Below are 23,658 nucleotides of genomic sequence, written 5' to 3'. Positions count from 1 at the left end.
CAGATCTGGAAACAAATTCTCTTCGTTCGGTTTTTGGTTTTTTTACCTGAGAATTTTACTTTGACTTTCTTCTTCTTCTTTTTTTTTTTTTTTTTTTTAAGTAGGCTCCACGCCCAGCATGGAGCCCAATGAGGGTCTTCAACTCACCACCCTGAGACCAAGACCTGAGCTGAGATCAAGAGTCAGATGCTTAACTGAGCCACCCAGGCACTTTGCGTTTATTCTTGAAAGATATTTTTACTAGTTACAGAATTCTGGGTTGACAATTACTTTCTTTTAGCACTTGAAAAATGTTCCACTGCCTTCTGGTCGATTATCTGTAGTCAAATTGTTGTTGCCCCATATGTAGTGTGTTATTCTCATCTGACTGTTTTTGAGATATTTACTTTGTTTTTAGATTTCAGCAGTTTTATTGTGATGTGTCTGGGTGTGAATTTCTTTGGTTATTCTCTTTGGGGTTTACTGATCTTCTTGAATCTTTGTCTTTTGCCAAATTTAAGACATTTTCAGCTACTGTTTCTCCAAATATGTTTTCTGTCCAGCACTCTTTTTCCTCTCTTTCCAGGACTTTGATGACACAAATATCAGATCTTTTGATGTTACCTCACAAGTCTAAGGCTTTGTTCAATTTTTTTTCAGTCTTTTTTTCCTCTCTATTTTTCAGATTGGATAATTTCTATTAATTGGTCTTCAAGTTCACTAACTTTTTCCTCTGTCATCTTCATTGTCTTGTTGAGCCCACCTAGTGAATTTTTAATTTTGACCATTGTATTTTTTGTTTTAAAATTTCCTTGTGGGGGCGCCTGGGTGGCTCATCGTTAATCGTCTGCCTTTGGCTCAGGTCATGATACCAGGATCCTGGGATCGAGCCCCGCATCGGGCTCCCTGCTCAGCGGGAAGCCTGCTTCTCCCTCTCCCACTCCCCCTGCTTGTGTTCCTTCTCTTGCTGTCACTCTCCCTGTCAAATAAATAAAATCTTTAAAAAAAATAATAAAATTTCTTTGTGTGGGGCGCCTGGGTGGCTCAGTCGGTTAAGCATCTGCCTTCGGCTCGGGTCATGATCCCAGGGTCCTGGGATTGAGCCCCACATCGGGGCCCCACATCCCTCTCCCTCTGCCTGCTGCTCCCCCTGCTTGCACACACACTCTCTCTCTCTCTCTCTCTGTCAAATAAATAAAATCTTTAAAAAAAATTTTCCTTGTGGTTTTGCTTGAGATTTTGTTTTTCCATTCATTTTAAGAGTATTTGTACTTAACGTAGTATGGTTGTAATAGCTGCTTTAAAGTCTTTGTCTAGGGGCACCTGGGTGGTTCAGTCAGTTAAGCGTCTGCCTTAAACCGAGGTCATGATCCCGGAGTCCCGGGATCGAGCCCTCCATTGGGCTCCCTGCTCAGTGGGGAGTCTGCTTCTCCCTCTGCCCCTCACCCCGCTCTTGTTCTCTCTCTCATGCTCTCTCTCAAATAAATAAATAAAATCTTTAAAGTCTTTGTCTAACACATTTCCAGCATCTGTATTATCATAGAGTTGCCGTTTTTGTCTTTTCCCGTAAGGAATGTGAGATTCTTGTTCTTTAAAAGTCGATAAATGTTGAATTGTATCCTGGACATTTTGTGTATTATGTTACATGACCCTGGGTCTAGTTTAAAATCCTGTGGAGAATGTTCACTGTTGTTGATGATGGTGACGATGATATTGTAGCAGGCAGACAGCCTGGTTAGGTTCGGCCAGCAACCACCTTCTGCTGTTAAGAGTCAGATCCACACATGCATAATGCATGGATAAGCCCTGGAGTTCATACTCCATGGGATTGTTTTTTTGAGGGAGCTCCCTCTTTGAGATTTCCCCAATATATTCTGGCCCTTAGGAACTCCCTTTTTTGGTCATCTGGCCAGAAAGCCAGGGTTTTAGTGTCCTTACTCTGCCATGTCCTTCTTACAACTGTGTCCGTCTCTGAGGCTAAGTGGCAAGAGAATTGAGAGTAAAAGAGCAGCAGGGATTCTTCCTATGCTCTTGGGAGCACAGTTCCTCTAGTCAGAAAGATTCTTTGCCTGCCTTGAAGTTTTATGTGATTGCCTGGTCACCACTGTTCTTGCCACCATCCCTGTGGAATTGCCTAGGAGCTAGAACGGGAGAGAATGGAAAGAACAGAAAGAAAATGAGATTTCCCTTGTTCACTGTCATCTGTAGGGGTCCCTAGAAATACAGGGCTTTCCTCAGAGCTCTTTCTGTACCCACAGTGCAATTCTGGGTTTCAGATTGCTTTTGATTCTGAGCCACAAGATAAGGTAGGAAAACAAAATTCATTACGAATTCGGTGGGCTTTTTTTGTGTTACTTCCCCAGTCTGCCTGCTTCCATTTATTTTTCAGTCCTTAGATAATTGTTCCATGCTTTCTGTCCAAGGTTTCTTAGTTGCATTCAGTGAAAAAGATAGGGTGGAGTATATTTATTCCATTTTGATTGAACCTAGAATTCCTTATAAATTTCTAAAGATTATAGCTGGCAGAAATTAGCCAGTCATTTTTCATTGTCTTTACAAATAAGTTCGTGTTTTCTGAAGGCATTAGCTTCTTGTATGAAATGTGATACCCAGTTTGGAAGTACATGTATATATGAAATCCTCACTGACAGCTTCATTTTTCTAAGACTCACCCTTCTCTGGTTAAATGTTCTCTAGTGTTGTTAGAACCTCCCAGGGTGGGCATGAAGTAGTAATCTTGTTTTTCCCTCTTTTGGTGCCTCAGAAGCTCGCTTTTTCCTTGCCTTATCATTCAGATCCTTGTACTAAGAAATTGGAGTCCAAGGAACCAGGTTTTAGATATCTACCAGTAAACTGATTTAAGCCAGGTTAGTCAAGAATGGCCATTAGGGGATTTTTAAGTACATATCGGGGAGTCACCAATAAGTTAGGTGAGGGCCATAGATTGCCTTTATCACAACCTTGCTACCAGAGTACACCAAAAGTCACATTTTGCCATACATAGACATTAGCAAGCAAGTATGCCCACACATAAGAACCAGTTCTATAAGCTTGATGAAGTCCCAGTTCTGTTTTTTTCAGTGCTCCAAGCACTTTTTATGTGAAAGATTCCTGCTCTTGAAAATTGTCATGCAAATGTTTGTCAGGCACCAGAATACTCTAAACATGTGGCTGGACTTGGGACTTTTTTGGTGGACCCAGCCTCAGGTTCTAATCTGATGGGTGACCCTCCAGATTTATTTGTCCTGTTAATACAAGGGTATGGAGTATCTCCAAATATTTTTATTCTATCTGTATATCACTAATTCTGAACATCACTAATTTACCAGTAAAAACCCATTTCTAACATTTATGTTGCTGATTATAAAGCCCCTGGGTGATGAGAGAGAAAAGATAGAAGTATTTTTAGTAACCATCTCTGAGGTGTGGCCTTTGATTCTCACTTTTGGAGGGTATTTCTTTCTGGTTAAGGTTTAATTTAAAAACTCATGATTCTTTTATATCAGTGTTTATGTAAGGTATTTCAAAGTAAATTATAGTTATGATATACTACATTATAGTAGTAAAATGATGTAGGCCTTTTGTTTTCAAATTGCAAGATGGTTGGCTTTCATGAGCCCCCAGGGTGTCAAACACCCATTTGTTCACTCACATTCTGTCAGTCCGCAGTGGTTTCCCACAGGTTCCAGGATGTGTGATGACACAGTAGATGTAATGCAAGAGCAGTCAGAAAACCTGTCTTCTACACGAGACATTAGTGAGGTTTGCAAAAATGTAAAATAATGACACATTAAAACTTTTTGTTCAATTTTGAAAATATAAATTATTAAAAATATTTGTGTTAACATATGAGTTTATTTTATTGAAAATTGATTAATATTTCTTAAAGTTTCTCCATTTTAATTTCTAATATAGTAAATATCAATAGATACAATCTAAGTAAAAAGTCTTTAAGGTCCTCAATAATTGTTAAGAATATAGAGGGGTGGGGCGCCTGGGTGGCTTGGTCAGTTAAACAGCTGCCTTCGGCTCAGGTCAAGATCTCAGGGTCCTGGGATCGGGCCCCAGATCAGGCTCCCTGCTCATTGGGAAGTCTGCTTCTCCCTCTCGCTCTGCTCCCTCTGCTTATGCTCTCTCACTCTCTCTCTCTCAAATAAATAAATAGAATCTTAAAAAAAAAAAAAAGAATATAGAGGGGTTCTAAGACCAAAAAGTTTGAGAACTGCTGTTCTTTATGCTTTCACAGAATGCAAGCATTGGGCTTTATCTACAGGTGTTTTGAACTTTTCGTGTGGCTGTTATTTCACATTTATAAGAAGTTGAAAAATAAAATTAGTAAAAATCACCCATCTGTTCTTTATAAATCACCCGTTTACATTTTATACCATTTGCTCTCGCTTTTTCTTTCTGCATGTGCAATTTTTTCTGAACAGTCTGAGGGTAAATTACCTACACCATGGCTCTTTACTCTTAAATACTTCAGTGTATTTTTCTTAGCATATTTGTTAAGAATAGAGATATTTATTACATAACCACAATGTAGTTATCAACTTTATAAATTTGCATTGATGTGATACTTTAATCTACCATCTCTGTATTCCTTCCATTTTTGTGATTGAGCCTAAAAAGTCAATTATAGCATTCTTTCTCTTCCAATGCAAAATCTAGTCTAGCATCAGATATTACATTTAGCTGCCATGTCACTTTATCCTCCATTTTTATACCTTTTTTTTGTTTTTTAGGACATTGACATTTTAGAGGAATACAGTGCCCTTCCTCCTTTTTTTTTTCCTTCCTTTTTTTAAGATTTTATTTATTTGACACAGAGAGCGAGAGCACAGGCAGAGGGAGCAGAAGGAGGGGGAGAAGCAGACTTCCCAAGGAGCAGGGAGCCTGATGCGGGGCTTGATCCCAGGACCCTGAGATCATGACCTGAGCCGAAAACCAACTGAGCCACCCAGGTGCCCCGAAGTTTGTTCTCAAAAGTGATAACCAGGGTATTTCTTTAGAGGAATGCTTGACTTTGGAAATTTTTTTTATGTGGGCCTCAGAGCAATATCATAAAACCCTAGCAATTCATCAAAATAGATAAAAATGGGTATGTAGTTGAAATTGGTGTTTTTATTTCATTGATCCAAGAAACTGAATTGAAAATGGAGTACTGCTTGTGACTTTGGGCAAGCCACCTGACCTCTTTGTAGAACAGAAATACTATCAGTTTTGTCTTAATGTGGCCCTAAAGATAGCACAGCAAAATTGGCTTATATTCAAAATTTCTCTTTAAACATTAGACTCATCATACTTAAGATAGTTTCTACTTTGAGAGTGAGGCATGTGGGGATCTGATATGTACTGAGGGAACAGGAGAAATGTATTTGCGATCTCAATCTCACCCTGGTCCTGAGCTTGTGAATAGAGTGACTGGATGCAGTGGTCTGCACTATTTAGATGATTTCTTCCCTTTTTATATACTCAGAAATTAAATAGGAAGGACTCCAGTGTAGTAGTGCCCGTGTAGTAAGGTAGTTGGGAAGAAGAATAAAATAATACAAGCAGCTATCTTACAGATTGTGTTTTTGTAACATGAATTTATTGTGATGGCATGGATTAATTAAGGAGCATGGTTTTAATTAGGCAGACTACGATTTGTGTTATAATAATCAGATAACAAGGGAGGGAGCTAGTGTGTAGGAAGCAAGGGCAATTGAGCAGCACTGCTCTTCTAAGTTATTCTCCTCTGTCCTGACTAATCTGAAAAACAATAAGGACTATGCTAGTGATAGCGCTGGGGAAGGGGGAACAGAGTGAAGTATGATCATTTGTAGGATTTCCACAGTGATGTTGAAGTTTTACAGTATACTCTTATAGCTAAAAACATGCCTTAATAATAGTGATACTTTTAATGAAAAAATCATTCTTACTGAAACCTTAAATTCCCTTGTCCCTCAACTCCCGTTTTCCCATAGAAACAGTTCTTTTTATATGTTATTTTTGATAATGCAATGTTTCTTTAAATGATACATGTTATTTGTAGAGCAGACTGTTATTTGTAAAGAACCTAGCATGGTATCTGACATATTTTTTTTAAGTTGCTTTAATTATTGTATGTGAATGAACATAAGCATGTGCACTGAGTCAAGTACAGGGCTTTCATATTAAGGTATTATTTAGACAGACCTTTGTAGATAAGGCCTTTTTTGTTTACATTTTAGGAAAAAGGCTTGTTTTCAGGTTTCTGTAAGCAAGAGGGTTTGGTGTGGTTTCTTTCCCTTTTTTTCATTTATTTATTTATTCATTCATTCATTCATTTAGAAATTGCGCCTGAAGAATCCAGTTATAACACCAGACCTCATTGGATGGTTTTGAAGGCAGGCACGGATTTTTATGGGGACTTTGAGAGGAGAAAGTTGACGTCATAGCATCTTCCTTTCCCTCCCCTTTCTCTTCCTCAAAACCCCAAGTGAAATATACACACATTTTTTTCCCTTTTCTACCTTTAACGTAAGATGGCTGTTCCTGGTCTAACTCGTACCTCCTACCCTTACCCGCCCCCCCACTGAATCCCTGTGCTTTCCTGTTATTTTTCTACCTTTGTTGGTATTTATCTGTCAGTGTTGTTGCCAAGCGTATTCTGACATTAGTGGTATGAACTAGCCGTCCAGTACCATTCCTTACAATTGTGTTTTGCACATCGTGTATGTAGTCTTAAAGCTTCCCGGAATATATCTTTCAGCCTGAACCCTTGGTAGAACATACAGCACTTACACAACTGGTCAGGTGTTCAGTAAACACCTTACTGGGAATGAAAGCAGATGGAAACTAAAACGATATCTTTAAATAGGCAGAAAAAAGCTCAGGCAAGATTTGGGTGACTGACAAAGTTATCTAGAACTGAGGTAATGATTAAAAAATTATCTCAAAAATTGCATTCAAAACCACTAGCTGTGAATGCCTGATTGTAAGCCTTGCTACAGGTAACCCCCTATTTTAGTTTCATTGTGTTCCAGGAGACTGTGTCTTAAGTAGATTGCTATTTGGTGAAATCCCAAATTCCTGTTTGCAGTCCTTACAGATTTGCACAAATCAGTGAAGCCTTATTCTTAATTAGGTAATTTGGGTGAGTAGAGGGGCTAAAAAGGGTAGATCTCTGTATTCAGGTTGGGTACCCAATATGATGGGGAAAAGGGAATAGTTATGTCCCTAAATTAAGGTCCAAGAAGGGATCCTCATAGGTAATGTAGTTAATACGAAGACCCTGACATTTTCATCACAAAACTACAGTGACACTAGTAGTTTGGAAGTGACCCAAACAGACAACGCAGACAGTGCGAACTAGTACAGCTGCTGCTCTTAGTCCCCCTACTCTTACCTAGCTCTTGTCACCACCTGAAAAACTTGGTGTTTTTTTTAGAAGTCTGATTCTGGGAGTAGAAGAAGGAGACTGAAAAGCAGGAATAAACCAAGGGTACCTAGCTTCTGCCCCAAGACAATCATCTTTCCCAGAGAGCCTGAAAGTTTCCACTTAACTGTTACATGCAAACTGCAGTTCTTTTATGCTGAAGTACGTAAGATCAACTTGGGCAAATAAGTGTCCCCTTTTAAAGAATGCTGTCATTTCTGGGAAGGTTTTTTTTTTTTTTTTTTTTTTTTAAGATTTTATTTATTTATATGACACAGAGAGACACAGCGAAAGAGGGAACACAAGCAGGGGGAGTGTGAGAAGAAGAAGCAGGCTTCCCGCCGAGCAGGGAGCCCGATGCGGGGCTTGATCCCAGGACCCTGAGATCATGACCTGAGCCGAAGGCAGTCGCTTAACCGACTGAGCCACCCAGGCGCCCCTGGGAAGGTTTGTTTTTATACATGACCTGAACTTATGCAGCAAGACTGCTTTCTTTAATTGCTCAATCAGAGAGCCACTCTGGGAGTTGTGTTTGGGGCAAGGGAAAGTCAGTGATGTTAGAACCTGGGAAGACAGCTCAGTATATTGGAAAGAGCACTGGATGAGGACTCAGAAGACCAGGCTGTGGTTCTGGCTCTGCTCATTTCTATATAGGTGGCCTCTGATAAGTCACATTACTAATAGCCAACTGTGTTTGAAACCTGGTAATAATCTTGGCTATGATAATATTAGTATATGTATGTGAGTGTGTGTGTGTGTGTGTGTGTGTGTGTGTGTGTGTGTGTGTGTGTATTTTAAAGTTGGCTCCATGCCCAGTGTGGAGCCCAACTTGGGGCTTGAACTCACAACCCTGAGATCAAGACCAGAGCTGAGATTGAGAGTCAGACACTTAACCGACTGGGCCACCCAGGTGCCCCAATACCATATATTTTTAGGGTGTCTTAGTCCACACAATATTACGATGTAAGATTTATATCTATTTTACAGATGAGGAGACTGTCAGGGGGACTGATTGATCCAAGATCATATAGCTAGTAATTGTGAAAGCCAGGGCTCTAGCCTACGTTTTCTTTCTTATCCATTATACCACGGCTGCTGTGCAAAACCTAGGGGTAGTATTGTGAAGTTCCTTGAAGAGCAGGTCAGATTTGAGGCGAGTGCTGAGTAGGGTAGCATTAGGATATTTGTTGGCTGGGGAGTGGAGCACCTAAGATAGGAAAGAGGTTGGATATGGCAGTAGGGAATTTTTAAACAAAAAAGTATTTCTGAAATGTATCTTCCATTATCATTGTATACAGGAAGGGATTAAAAACTTTTGCTTCTTCCTCCCTTCCTAGAATTTTAGCTAATACTATTAGTTATTTGCTTAATTACATCAGAATTATGGATCAGATAGGCTTTCTTGGCTATCCTCAGAACTTAATCACCACTTATAACATTGTTTCTGTTAGAAAATGTTTTCCGTATTCCAAACCACCAATTTAAAAATGGTTTTTTAAACATGTAAGATTTAAGATGGAGATTGCCAATGTTTATAAATGACACATTAGGGAAAGAAAGGAATATTACAATCAGTAAAGCTAATTTGCAAGTTCTAAACTATGTGCCCTGAACTCTTGCTGCATCTGTTTGGCACATTTTAAGCTGAAAAGGCCTTCATTGTTTTTTCTGTCAGTAAAAATAGTACATGCTCATTATAAAAATTCCAGTAATATTTAAAAAGTTAAACCTGCCTTAAAATCCTGCCATGCAGATATAATCACAACTAACCTTTTCTGAACATTTTATCTTAATTCTGTATACTGGTTCTACACAATTTTTAAAAAATAGTATACGCTACATACTATTCTGGTTGTGCCTTTTTCTGTTAAACAACATGTTCTCAACTTTTTTCCATTTTAATAAATTGAGCTTTATGTAATCACTTCTAGTGGTTATATAGTTTACCATCGTATGAAAATATCTGTATTGTTAGAATATATGAAGGTGATGGTTGCTAAACATAAAGGCTCAATAATGGGGACTTAAATTTAAGACAGAAGTTTCCTCTTACATGGCTCCCAGCAGATCCAGGCTGATGATGTCAGGGACCCAGGCTTTGTCTTGTTAATAACTCTGTCATAGGGTGGATGGGTGGGTGAAGCTCTTAACAGAAGAATTCAAATTGGATAAATACAGATGAAATGATGGAATTAGAAGAAACATTTTGCAACCCTCAGTATGATTGGTTCAGAAAAGGATCATCAGTGGCCAAACCATTAGGTGAAAAGTTGTTATAGAACATGGTATGCTCTTAAGTTTCAAAATGTCATTCCACTTATTAATGTAAAAGTGGGGGGGAAGTACTTTTATAACAGATCTGGCTAATATTTCAGCATTACCAGTAATGTGTCAAACTGACCTGTACTTCCTGATGGGATGCAAAAAAGGGGGGGGGGGATGGAGATGGGGACTGTTTTAGATTAAAAGAGACCAAGGCATGACAACCAAATCAGTACATAATCTGTGGTTAGATTCTTGGATTTAAAAGAGAAGAGGTATAGGGGAGCCCTGGTGGCAAAGTCAGTTAAGCCTCTGACTCTTGGTTTCAGCTCAGGTCATGACCTCAGGGTGGTGAGATTGCGCCCCATGTTAGGCTCCGAGCTCAGCAGGGAGTCTGCTTGGGATTCTCTCTGTTCCTCTCCCTTTGGCCATATCCCCATGTGTGTGCTGTCTCGTCTCTAAAAAAATAAAAAAGATATAAAGGGCAGGTGGAGCCAGTTGGGTAAATTTGAATATGGACTGTGTATTAGACTGTGGTGTTAATCACTATTAACGTGGTGTGATAATGGTATTGGGGCTAGGTAGGGGATTATCTTTGTTCTTTAGGAGTATTTACAGAAGTAATTGGGGTGAAGTGTAACAGTGTCTTTAATTTTCAGTTTGTACTGGGGGCGAGGGGCATTGCATGTTCATTCAGATAACCTTCAGGATCATTTTGTTAAATTCTTCTAGAAATCTCACTACTTTTGGGGGGTTGCAATTAAATGACTATAGGTCACTTTAGGGAAAATTGGACACATTTACAATTTTGAGTTTTCCTGTCTAAGAACAAGGTATGCCTCTCTTTTTATTCAGGTTGCCTTTATGCCTGTCAGAGGTTTGTAATTTTTATAAGCCCTGCACTGTTAAGGCTAAGTAGTTAGAATTTTTTTTATTGGTGTTGTGAATGTGATTTTAATTGTTACCTTTTTTTACTAGTTCTTGTTGATCATAAGGTAAATATTAACAATTTTAATGTCGCTGTTAATATTTCAGTTTGTTTTTTAGGTTATTTAGATTTACAGTTATGTCTTTCAAATAATGATAAACTTACTCTTTGATATATGTACTTCTCATATGGTTCTCTTGTCTACTGCATTGCCTAGAGTTTCTAGAACAGCATTAGACAGTAGTGATGCTAACAAGCACTTTTAACTTGTTCCTTACTTTAATGACATTAGTGCTGTACTAATGTTCCACCATTAAACATAATGCTGGCTATTGATTTGAAGGATGTCTGAGAATTCTTGTGTTTATGTTAAGGGATGAATGTTAATTTCCTCTAATGGTCTTTTGCTTTTTGTCTTAGGATATTTATAGAGTTCTTCCTTCTCTTCAATAAATTAATAGATTTCCTTATATTTATTTTTTTAAGATTTTATTCATTTGTTTTAAGACAGAGAGAGCACGCACACATCTGCTTACAGGGGAAGGAGCCCAAGAGTCAGATGCTTAACCAACTGAGCCACCCAGGCGCCCCAGATTTCCTAATATTTAATAGTATCTTTTAAAAAATGAGATTGATATATAGGGTTTTTTTTTTTTTTAAGATTTTATTTATTTACCTGAGAGAGAGCAGAAGTGGGCAGAGGGGGAGAGGGAGAAACAGACTCCCTGCTGAGCAGGAAGCCCAACGTAGGGCTCCATCCCAGGACCCTGGGATCATAACTTGAGCCGAAGGCAGATGCTGAACCGACTGAGCCACCCAGGCGCCCCAGTATGTAGGGTTTTAAAGTTTTATATCATCTTTCCTAGGCTTTGGTATCAATTTAATTTGCTTCATAAAATTTGTTAAAGCTTTTCATCTTTTGCTGTGCTGTGAAACAGTTGAGAAGACATTTTACTTCAGTATGAAGAATTATTTAACAACGCTCTTTTGGATGGATACTTAACAGCATTTTTGTTTCTTTCTTGGCTCTGTTTTTTAGTCTCTGTCAGCATGGAGTTGAAATCCATACTTTCTTATAATTCTTTTTCCTATATTTTGGTATTCCTTTTTATTTTTCCTCCAAAAGAGCCAGCTTCAGAATTTATTTATCAAGTCTAATATTTTTGTTTTCTAATTTATTAATTTCTGCTTGTACTTTCATTAAAAGCTTTTTAAAATATTTTTCTTAGGTTTGCTTACTGCTTTTTTATCTTCATTTGAGTGATTAATATATATAATCATTAATGAAAATATTTAGAGCTGTATGCATTGATTGGGACAAAGAAGTGGTATTCAGAACCTTTTGCCTTTTGAGAACTGGAAGCTCTAAGATCTGCCCTCACTCTGACATCCTGGTTCCTACAGTTCTTTGATTCTCTGATCTCTGCCCATATCCTTGTCAACTAACTATAGAGCCAATAAATTCTCTTGAGTTTTTGCTGGTACTATCTGCAGGGTACCTTAGCTGGGTGTTGATTGACCTGTCATGAAAAAAGCTCTATGTGCCAAAAATATTATAGAGCTGTTTGGTCTTATCTTAAATCTTATTTGTGTTTTCTTGCTATTTGCTTTTCTTTGTTTTGTATCTTTTTACTGTGGGTTGCTCCGCCACAGTAATTTGAAAGATGTTTAATATATTTTTAGTTCTGCAGGTGAATTACATGTTTAAGTATTCCTAAACCCTATTTCCCCTACCTGTTGACTCGCACTGTGAAATAATCAGGAAATGGACTTTTTCTAACCAACTCTAACCCCTCTTGTTGGTTTTAATGTACTGTGATATGTATCTTCATGATATATTCATTAAGTGTGTAAAGCAGAGTATAGTACAGTGTGCCTAACATGCTACCTATTTTTTTTAACCAAGGAACCGCTTATTTTTATTTATCTTAAAATTGAGATATAATTGACATACAACATCTTAGTTTCAGGTATACAGCATAATGATTCAGTATATGTGTTTATATTGCAAAATGATCACCACAGGAAGTCTTGTTAATCACCACACAGTTAAATTTTTTTTTCTTGTGTGATATCTTCATTTTTTTCTTGTAATAACTTTTAAGATCTACTCTCTTAGCAAACTTATGCTATCTTTTTAAAACAAGAAAAATAAGAATATATCAATATTTGCCTGTGTGTACAAAAAGACTGGAAGCATACACATGAAATTAATCAAAGTATTGACAGACCTGTTGACAGAAGTGGGAATAAGACTTCTCACTCGTTTTACTTTTTTCTGCTGTTGGATTTTTGGATCATGAAAACATTGCCTATTCAAAAGAAAAAGAACATTTTTAGAAGCTTCTTAAAAATAACAAAAAAGAATTTACCAATACATACTTTGTTTCCCAATAGCTGTAACATTTATATTTTGTAACCATAATTACTATAGTTATTTAGGTTTAATTATGTGTTGTAATGGATTTAATGCTCAATGCCATTCTTTTCCCAATAGCCTTTCTCATTAGTTCTTTGAGTCATATCTCAGGCTTATATTTCAAATAAGATTTTTTAAAAAGATCTTATTTATTTGAGAGAGTGCAGAACGAGAGAGAGAAAGAGAGCGAGCATGAGCGGGGGGGGGGGGGAGAGAGAGAGAAGGAGGCTCCTCGCTGAGCAGGGCTTGATTCCAGGACATTGGGATCATGACCTGAGCCGAAGGCAGACATTTAACCGGCTGAGCCACTCAGGTGCCCTTCAAATAGATTTTTCAGGATAAAATCTAATTAATGTATTTCCTTTGCTATATATAGAATTCTTTGTTCACAGCATATCAGTCCCTTTAAGATGGTAGACAGTATTCTGTTGTCTTCAGTTTCTAATGTAAAGTGTCAAAAGTCAGCCTAATTTCTTTTTCCCTGTAGGTGACATGATTTTATTGCCTGGATGCTAAAAGGATTCTTTTCCTTTATACCTCTGAAAATGGCTTTTATGAAGCTATGTCTTGATGTCATGCCACTTGTAATAACTTTTCCTGGTCTGTAATGAATACTTTTTATCTGTATATCTAGGTATTCCTTCGTTTCTATTTTGTTAATCCCTATCTCTGAATAATTTGGTTTTAAGTGTTCTTATTTTTGTTCAAGTATTTATTGTGTACTTATTATGTACCAGACACTGTACAAATCAGTGGGGATAGAATGGTGAGTAAAACAGATACGGTCCCTATCCCTCTGCCCTCACACAACGTCAGTCAGGCCTAGGGTGGATATAAGTGTATTTTGTTCATACCACTGATGACTCATCACATTGTTTAAGAATTTGTATCTGTCATTCCAAGCTAAGCTGTGAGCTCCCCAAAGTAAGCACTGTGTCTTATATACTATTGGACAACCTGAACATGGGGAGGATCTCAGTTAAATGGGTAAATGGCCTGATTTTGTTGAAATGGCGCACCCATTCCTTAATTTCCTCTTAGATTTTGCTCTCTGCCTACCCACTATGATCTGTTCATACCTTTGTTCTTAATCCTCATCCCTTACTTGTAATTGTATGTGATATTCTTTGCCCTGTGTAGTACAACATTTCCTAAATTTTTTTCCAACCAGTGCTCACTTTTCCAACTACCGTATCTTTTATGTCCATGATATATGTCTCTTTTTTCACTACTGTGTGTGTAATTCCAGTGCAGCTGTTTCTAAGAACAAGAAACAGTAATATTATTGAAAGGTGATGTTCGATTTTACCCAGATTCTGGGTACTTGCTAATTTTATTCCTGCCACCTAGTGGCCAAATCAGGATTACAACATGACATAGGTGTGTCTTGGCTTTTCCTGGCTGTGCCAGTGTTTAAAAATGTGTTGATCCTACCTGAGTAATCTCAGTATTGTTCCCCTGTCTTGGCTATTTTTAAGGATCTGTGTGTTGGTATGTTGGTATTAAAGTCAGAAGCCATTCCCGCTCTGTCATTTTTGTCCTTAATCATATATTTTTTGCCCTGAAAACACCATACTGATGCTTACACAAACTAATGCTTACATAAACCAATTTAAGATTTTAGTTATACAGTTATAGAGCAGTGTATTTATTGGCACAGTGGTAGTTCCTTGGAAGAAATCTTAGTATATATAAAAGATAATATTATTGGGCGCCTGGGTGGCTCAGTTGGTTGGGCGACTGCCTTCGGCTCAGGTCATGATCCTGGAGTCCCTGGATTGAGTCCCGCATCGGGCTCCCTGCTCAGCGGGGAGTCTGCTTCTCCCTCTGACCCTCCCCCCTCTCATGTACTCGCTCGCTCTCATTCTCTCTCTCTCAAATAAATAAATAAAATCTTTAAAAAAAAAAAAAAAAGATAATATTATTGACAGTAATGACTGATTAACAAAGATTACTAAATCCCACTAAAGTGTAAGTAGTGTTAACAATATTCCTCGAGATCTTATTCATTCATTCATTCAAAAGCAGCATCAGTTTCTGAAGAGGCATCAGCAGAGCATGTTAACTTATTACAGGAGACAGTAAACCTCAGGCATTTACAATTGGGAAATGGGGTTGCTATCATAGTCATTTTTTTCATCAGTTTGGGAGCCAGAGAATCTTCTCTTCTGCAAATTTATTCTGTCTTTTCCTTAAGTAACTGTAGTTTACATTTTTCTTTTCAATGTTTTGTAATCACAGTTAATGCCTGCTATCACTTGAAAATAAGTAAACTACTGAACCACATGGACTTATTTTTTCTTTAAAGACTATACATCAGAATATTTTCAAAAAAGTATCTGTTTTCTATAAAATAGCACCTGCGTGCTCTCTCTCTCTCAAAATAAATAATATCTTTAAAATTCTAATTTCCTATCTTTTTCTTCATTCCTTTAGATATAAAGATCAGCTAGAACATTTTGAAATTGCTTTAAAATTTGGCTCCATTGAAGCTATAGACAGAATGACTTATATGATGCCATTATTCCACTTTTTATCCCTTAAGGATGTCTGTTATGTAGTAGCTTTGTAGCTTTGTTTTGTCCTCAGAGGAACTGACTGACTGGGCCAAGAATAAATTCAATTCTTAGTGATAGAGAGTAAATCAAATCAGTTTGTGTCTGTGCTGAAAATGACTTGTATTTGGTCCACAGTTAATTTTGATTTATTTATAAGTCCCTTTGAGTAAATAAAAGTGTTCATTCATGATGGAAAAGATTTTGTAGAATAAAGGGAAAGGGGACTCAGGAAAGTGATTGTAAATCAGAATATCATTGTAAATCAGAATATCATCTTTTACTTTATTGAGACCTTTCGTGAGGTCTGCAAAGTCAAAACTGCTTTTGTAATAATACAATTTGTCTGTTGCGCTCTCATTCACAAGTCGAATTTTCCAGAGATTACACGATATGTAATGATGTCACCACTCTGACAGCTGATAGCATGTGTGCTCTATATTCTTGTGTTTTAAAAATTTCTGAGTTTTAATTTATAATACAGTAAATAGCAATAGATATAACCCACATTGTAAAAGCTCAGTGATTTTTAAGAGTTGGAACGAGTCCTGAGAACAAAAAGTTTGTGAAGCACTTTTCTGTGGCATAGTTAAATCAAATTTGTAGGCTTGCTCCTTATCATTTCCTGTGTATTGTATGTTTTTTGTCTGTTTTGTGTGGTTTTGGTATTTTTTAGGAACCATAAACTATTCTCTTTATGCTCTCTCAGGGAATAGAATGTGAGTTTTAGTTGTGGGTGGCAATTCAGGAGGCTGGCTCTAAATAGTTCTTGCATAAAGAAAGCTAGATATAGAGGACAGAAGAACTTTCTTCTAACAGTACTGGCCACAATGACTGTCTTGTGATATGATGTGCTCTCATCACTGGAGGGCCTCAAGCATAGATCAGACAACTATTATTGAGAATATTTTAAAGCAAATTAATAGTGTTCAGGTAGGTAACTGTACTAAAAGGGATCTAATAATGTAAAGCCCCTGGGGCGCCTGGGTGGCTCAGTCGAGCGTCTGCCTTCTGCTCAGGTCATGATCCCAGGGTCCTGGGATCGAGCCCGCACTGGGCTCCCTGCTCAGCGGGAAGCCTGCTTCTCTCTCTCCCACTCCCCCTGCCTGTGTTCCCTCTCTCACTGTCTCCCTCTGACAAAAAAAAAAAAATAATAATGTAAAGCCCCTTTACAAGACACTTAAAATCCTACAGTTTTAGGGCTGAAACCACTTAGGCTGCCTGTGAATTCTAACACTAACAAATAGAGTGGAATTCTTGTTAGTTGGTACTGCTCAGTTAAATTTTTTCCTGTTAAGTTTTTTGAAAAATTAAATTACAAAAATGGACCTTTCAATTTGTTAATTCTATTTACTTTATTTCTCTCATATAAAATGTGGCATATTTAATCATCTTGCTTACTTTTTTTTTAATGTGTTTTATTTCAGTTGGTCGCATTATGTTTCAGCTCTTCTCAGACATATGTCCAAAAACATGCAAAAACTTCCTTTGCCTATGCTCAGGTAAATGAATTATTAAATTATTTCCAGTGAGAAGTCATGGCTTATAGTTTTATCTTGCTTAACAGTTAGATGTTTTCTGTAAAAAGTGACTGGCTGTAAAACGAGTTTAGCACATTAAAAAATACTATATTTTCACTGATAGGAAATCAGGGAAGCATTTCTTAAAGGGTAGAAAGGACAAAGAAATGGTCTCAAAAGTAAAAAAGAAAGTACTACTGTGTGTATTAAAGTCATCTCTAAACATTGTAGTTCATAAATTCTAAATTTCATTGTTTTAAACAAATTTAGCATTCCAGATTCACAAGAAATTTAGGATTAGAAGATAGACAAAACATAATGTGGTTGTTCTTTGTTATCTTTAATTGGATTTATATTTTTTAAAAGTAGAAAAAAATAAGAAAAACATCTATAATGTTATTTTAAAATAACAGATACAGTTAAATACATAGACAATCTTTGCACCAATTCCTTGATTGCCCTCTTTTACTGGAGTGATAACCATTTCTAATCCTTCTTTTCTCCTGTTGCGTGTAGAGTCTATGCCACACAATTTAACATTTACATGCTGCTTGATACTTATTTTAGTTTGTGTGTTGCCTCATTGCCCTATGTTTTGTATCTCTTACAGTGCCAACACACAGGAGGGACTTCACAAAGGACTAATTGGATGGTTCTTTCCATGGAAAGATGTTTGTAGCTAAATTTCACTTCTTTTTTTTTTTTCCAGGAGAGAAGGGCCTTGGGAAAACAACTGGGAAGAAGTTATGTTACAAAGGTTCTACATTCCATCGTGTGGTTAAAAACTTTATGATTCAGGGTGGGGACTTCAGCGAAGGTAGAGCTAAAAGTTGCACTTTTAAAAACTCCATCAGTCAGTTTCTTGAGCTATCTCATTATACCATTATAAATATTATGTCACAGTATGATATAAATATTAAATGGTCAGTGAGTAGATATGTAGAGTAAGAATGTATTTTGTTTTTTTGTACTTTTAATAATAATATAAATAGTTGGTGAATTCCCTTACAATGAATGCCAAGTACTTTTGGATTATTTTTATTCTTCCTGAATTTTGTTGGTGTGATTACTTTTTGAAATAAATGGGTTATGGAGATAATTTTTAATAGTATTTATTATAAATAGGAATGGGCTTTTTTTGGACTTTTATTTTCAAGATGAGGTTAATTGAGGATTTGTAGAATTTTGATTATAACAATTACAAGGTGTTAGCTTCTTTAGCAAATTGAAAGCATAAAAAGTAATTTATATGTATTAATATATTTTAATTTTCATTATAATTTAATGTAACATTATTTGCAGGTAATGGAAAAGGCGGAGAATCAATTTATGGTGGATATTTTAAAGGTAAGGCTTAATATTTTATGGTCCTTTGTTTCAGTTCTGATATTAAAGCAAATTTGATCATGTACTTTTTAATGAGGAGAGGTTTACTTATAGTTCACTTTTTGCATGAAACTAATGCTGCATGAGAATACTTTATTTGCATGAACTTGGGGATAAAATATATTGTAATATGTAACTTTTAATTGACAAGATTAATTAAGGCTAACTTTATGGTTAAACATGACTTTCAGCATGGAGGTTAGGCAACTATATACATGAAAACTCCTATCTTCCTGCCTAAAACTGTCAACATATTCTTTTGTTTATAGAGAATGTGGTCTTTTGCAAAATGAAAAGGTAAGAGAACGAAGCTCAGTAACACAAACTCCAATTCTGTTCCCTTGCACCCTTCCTAATAAATTTATGGACAGCCTGGGTTAGGTTGTGGCTGGATTTCTTAATATTGCTTGAAGAATTGGAAAATTCTGTATACTATTTCATACATGCATCTCTATCTCTTTTCTTTTCCCAATGGGTTATTCTACATCAGGGAAAAAAATCTAGTTATGTTTTTTTCCCCCTAAACCAAGCAATTTCTTTGAATAAAAGTTGGTATTTCCTACTTCCTCAGAGGTTTGTATGTTTTCTTTTGTATACTAGAACTATATGATTGTGTTTTATTCCTACAGTAGTAGTATTTGCATAAGTCTCTAACTATTGCACTTGCCCCAAAAAGCCTTAGAAAAGTCAGTTGCAGAGATTTATAATGGGATCCAATCTTACTAGATTTAAATGCCATGATAGCTTCAGTGTTATAATAGTCTTTTATATTTCTTTTGGGGGAAAATGGATTACTACTCTTTTTCAGAAGCCTGTTCCGAAGGTAATCATTTTTTAAAGTTTTCTGTGTTTCTGTTTGTTCTAAAGAAAGATTTGTTTGTATGAATGTTACAAGGAAATTTAAATTAGTTTTGAAGCTATTTACATTATATAATTTATATATATAAAGTATATTAAAATAATCTCTGAGTGATCTTCATAACAGTTTTTCCTTTGAACCAGTAGGAAGCAGATCATTAGCTGGTTCTATCATCTTGTAGCAATTTGAAACTAATGTTGTAGGCCACTTTAATGTGGTTGTTCCTGTGGCAGATACTTGTGTATCTTAAAATTATATTTTGCCCTTTAAGTTTTTGTTTTTATGGGACTTGCCTCCTTAGATAATTTTTGATCCTATCTATTAGGAGTCTATATACATTATTTAATTTATGTACATCCTTACAACTAAAATTGTAACTTTCTGGTTTTTGCTTTCATAGTCTAGCTTCAATACGGTTGAATAATAAGTTTACCATATAGAAATTAAGCACGTAAGATTATTAAACTTCTCCCATATATAGTGCATTAAGCAAGATAATTGGAAAGTTGAGCTTTACCGTAGAGATTTTTCTAAAATCTCTTTACTGGTTTTCCCTTAAAGTTAATACATAGTTTATATATCATTTAGCCAAAGTATGTTACTACTAAAAGTGACTATTCTAAGGCTGTTTGTATAAAGCATTAAATATATGTTCTTTTCCCCAAGGCTTTAAGTAGTATTTTTGATCTTTTTATGCTTTTGTTATTTGATTAGTTAAAAAAATTTTTTTCTAAATATTCAGACAAGTATCTATACTGACCAGAAGAGGAATTTCATCCTTTGCTTTCTAGTTATTACTGTGAACATTACACTTTAAAAGTGGCTTATAATTGGAGACTGACGAATTTGTGTTTTCTTCAAACAGATGAAAACTTTATTCTCAAACATGACAGAGCGTTCCTTTTGTCAATGGCAAATCGAGGGAAACATACCAATGGTTCCCAGTTTTTCATGTGAGTAGGCATAATTCAGAGATGAGCTTTTCTTAAACAGAGAAGCGCTGTTCATGAGAAAGATGGTATAGTTAAACCAAGTTTAAATGCTAGAATTCTGCCAAATTGGACTTTGTTACTAATTTCTAACGTTACAGAACCTGGTAGGCTCTAACAACCGCCTCAGCGTTCAGCATATATCCTCCATTTGAAGAATGGTACTTAAAAGATGTAACTTGAAGATGTACATTATTTTCAAAGTATGTTGTCGTCTTAGGAAAGGAAATTGGCTTTGACTTAACAAATTTGGGGGCTCAGTTTACCAAAACTAGATTGGAACATAAACTATCGATCAGCATTTAAAAATTGTTCGTGGACTAGGACTAATGCCCTTGGCCTGGAGAACAGTTGTTTTGAGTAAACCGTTGTGTGGTTGCTTTTTCTCTTACTGTTGCTCTTTGAGCTAATTTGAGAGAGGTACCATTATTTTCTGATACTGTACAGAGATGAGTGACTTTGCTATTGCATCAGCATTGTAAAAAACTTAAATCTCTTGAGATCTCTATGCATAATTGAGTTAAACCAATATTGCTGTCATTTCCACCAAAATTTATGAGATTAGCACTCAGGAAACTTCAGAATGCTAAAATTTGCATTTTAAAAAAAACAAACACCTTTTCATGTATGTACAGGCACAACCAAAACCTTACTTGGTTTAGTTATATTTTTAGTTATATTTTTATTTTTAGCATATTTTTAGTTATATTCTTATCTAAAGCTACTCTAAAACCTATTTATATTATAATCCCAGGATTTAAAATAGGAAAGATAATTAGCTAGCGTGAAGTTTAATGCTTTTGATTAGAAGTAAATCTCTACAGTTGTACTATATATGTTGGAGAAAGATTTTATTCATGCTTTGCCAGAAAAAGTTCTTGTCATCTTTCTGAATGGACGAGTATGAATGGCGCTTCCCTGTCTTTAAAGGAGTAAATTATTCATGTAAAATAAATCTCACATTTTATACTTGTCTGCAAAATAGATTTCCAACATGATCTGATAAAGTTCAGATAAGGGGCATTCTATTCCTAAGAATGTCCTAAAAATGGAAAGCTGATGGAAGATGACAGTGCTTGGAGCTGTGCAGGAAAAAAGGAAGACCGAAATTTGTTCCTAGATCGTGTTGTGATCCCATAGAGCAGTAGTTATTAATACTTCTCTACTAGGGTATTTTTCTTTCTTTAACCTTCTTAAGGGCCAAAAAAAAGTAGTGGGAAATATTTTGAAAAACTTCTTTACAGTAATTTAATATAAAGCTATTTACTCTTTGATTGAGGTTTCCCATTTCCATTTTTAAGCTTATCTGAACTGTGAACATGATAAACTAATGAAGTTCATTGGTCAAGAAGCTACCATCTGAGGGCTCTAAAGTTTCTTTTAGATTTCCTTTTTTTATATCAGTACATTAAAATTTATCAGGTAGCAGCAGCTTCTTCCCATTGTTACATACCATTTAGCTTGTTTAATCAAACGTGAAGAGTAAAAACCGGTGTGCAGGTACATACATTAATTAACATCCAGTATATGACAAGGTTGTCCCTTCAAAAAATTTATTTTGTTTCTGTGTTATTTAGTACTTGCTTAAGTCTTTTGTAGGAATGCTTAGTATCAAAATTACGGCCATTGCTGTTTCTACATAGTTTAATTTTACATTGGACTGCTATTTTTGGCAAGGAATGCCAAATGAAAATTGTAACATCCGTGAATTAGGATTAAAAGTTTTAAGCTTGTTTTCATAATTAACGGTAGATGGCACTAAAATCACTCTGAACTTACGTTGAAAGAAAATTTTCTACTTTTAGTTTGAAATTTGCTTCTGGAAATGAGTTTGCAGTTAAAAGTAGTCTTGGAAGTATTTTAGTATTTTTGTACATACAAAAAAAATTATCTTTTTTTAAGAAATTTTTGTGGCATGTGCTTTTTTGTGCTGGCTGAAAGTACCGGTTCCCCACGGTTGAAGGATAAAATAAAACTAACATTCACCTTTCTAAACAAAACACTTCCTTTCTGTTATAGAAAGGGGAAATGGAGATGATGGCCCATAAAAAGAAAAATCTTTGAAAATCTCTGTCTTGCAAGCCCAAATCCTTTTGGAGTTGGAAGTAGTGCAAAAGTATAATGTACTATCTTCAAGTTGTGTCTGTGATCCCAGCTAAACTCTAAAAGCTGAGGCTGGCTGCGAGGGCGGGCTGTGGCAGAGCCCTCTGTGGGCCGCCCCAGGGTGGTGAGGGTGGTGAGGGTGGTGAGAGTGGTGCTGAGCTTCTCCCTCTCACCACAGCTCTTCCTGGGGCGCCTCAAACAGCTCTTCTGCGTTCCAGACAGGAAAGAGTAGTGTGAGAATGGGTGGGAAAATGCCAAGAACTGCCTTGATAGGTCCAGTTTTATAGGCTTAACAAGGACTTTTACTACATCCTTCCACAATTATATTTGTAGTTCATATTCTAAATCTACTACTTTGTCATTCCCAGGGAGTAAATTTGGTGCTATTACTGTATTTGCAAAATATTCCTCAAGGACTCTTGTGCTTTGTGCAGTAACTGTTGTCTTCATTACTGAAGAATTTAAAACCTCCCCTTCCTAAGGCATACATAATTTTTATTAAACATAATTGTGCACATATTGCTTTCTTTGGATGTAACAATCATGTAAAAACCAGATTTTCTTCTATAAAGCCATTCGTGATTTTTGCAGTAACTGCTTATATCTCCTGCTGTATCAGTCATAATGATTTTGCTTTGGGGGGCCTACTATTTCTTTTTGAAATAGTACTGCTCAAGAAACATGGAGGAAGTGATACTGTCCCCATGATTCACTGAGGAAATAATGGTTTGTTCATGTTGAAGTATTTCTGAAGGAATTCAAAGACCTGGAACCAAAATAGTAACCAAGTTAACTCAGTATTTAGTCTTTTTGTTCTTTTTATTATTTATTTGTTGAAGCCAAACACTAGGAAGAAACCATAATAAAAGCTACAGAATTATAAAGTCTTAGAGTGGAAAAGGATTTCAAGATCATCTCATCCAACCTTTTCCTTGTATAAATAATGCAAAGATAAAATGACACACGGAAACATTTTTCATTTCCTTTGGCTTCTAGTAATAACAGTCTGTTAATTCTCTAATTTTCATTGTTTTTCTATACATTCATCAACAAGATAAAGAAGGTATTATATGAAGTAGTCATTAAAAAGATTAGGTGGTTTATAGCTTTGTATTAAATAACTATCTCTTGGGTTAGAGCTACTATTCTAGCTATGAGGAGACCTTGGTTCTAGTTTTATTTGCTATTTACCTTGAGTTAGTTTGTCTTTCCTTTTTGGCTTATGAAGTACCTGTCCCATTCTCAAAGATAAAGTAAAC

At 36.1% G+C, this 23,658-nt stretch overlaps 1 protein-coding gene across 6 annotated transcripts in view; it reads left to right on the top strand.

The window, feature by feature from the left end:
- Positions 1-23,658, top strand: part of NKTR (natural killer cell triggering receptor) — a 53,740-nt gene that overhangs the window by 4,521 nt on the left and 25,561 nt on the right. For 3 of the 6 annotated variants that reach the window (XR_013448150.1, XM_036080252.2, XM_078073048.1), the window contains exons 3-6: positions 16,970-17,044; positions 17,772-17,879; positions 18,365-18,409; positions 20,173-20,260. Coding sequence is in view for 4 of the 6 variants with exons in the window: in XM_036080252.2 (XP_035936145.1) it covers positions 16,970-17,044; positions 17,772-17,879; positions 18,365-18,409; positions 20,173-20,260 (316 nt within the window). In the remaining 2 variants the exon portion in view is untranslated. Of the gene's footprint in view, positions 1-16,969; positions 17,045-17,771; positions 17,880-18,364; positions 18,410-18,717; positions 18,746-20,172; positions 20,261-23,658 lie in introns of those variants that run through there. The other 3 variants (XR_013448157.1, XM_036080254.2, XM_078073037.1) reach the window with 3 other exon arrangements.

This window comes from Halichoerus grypus, chromosome 1 (assembly GCF_964656455.1).
Source record: "Halichoerus grypus chromosome 1, mHalGry1.hap1.1, whole genome shotgun sequence".
NCBI classification, from domain to species: domain Eukaryota; kingdom Metazoa; phylum Chordata; class Mammalia; order Carnivora; family Phocidae; genus Halichoerus; species Halichoerus grypus.
Note: the sequence above shows the minus strand (reverse complement) of the source record. Positions and strands in the feature narration are given on the sequence as shown.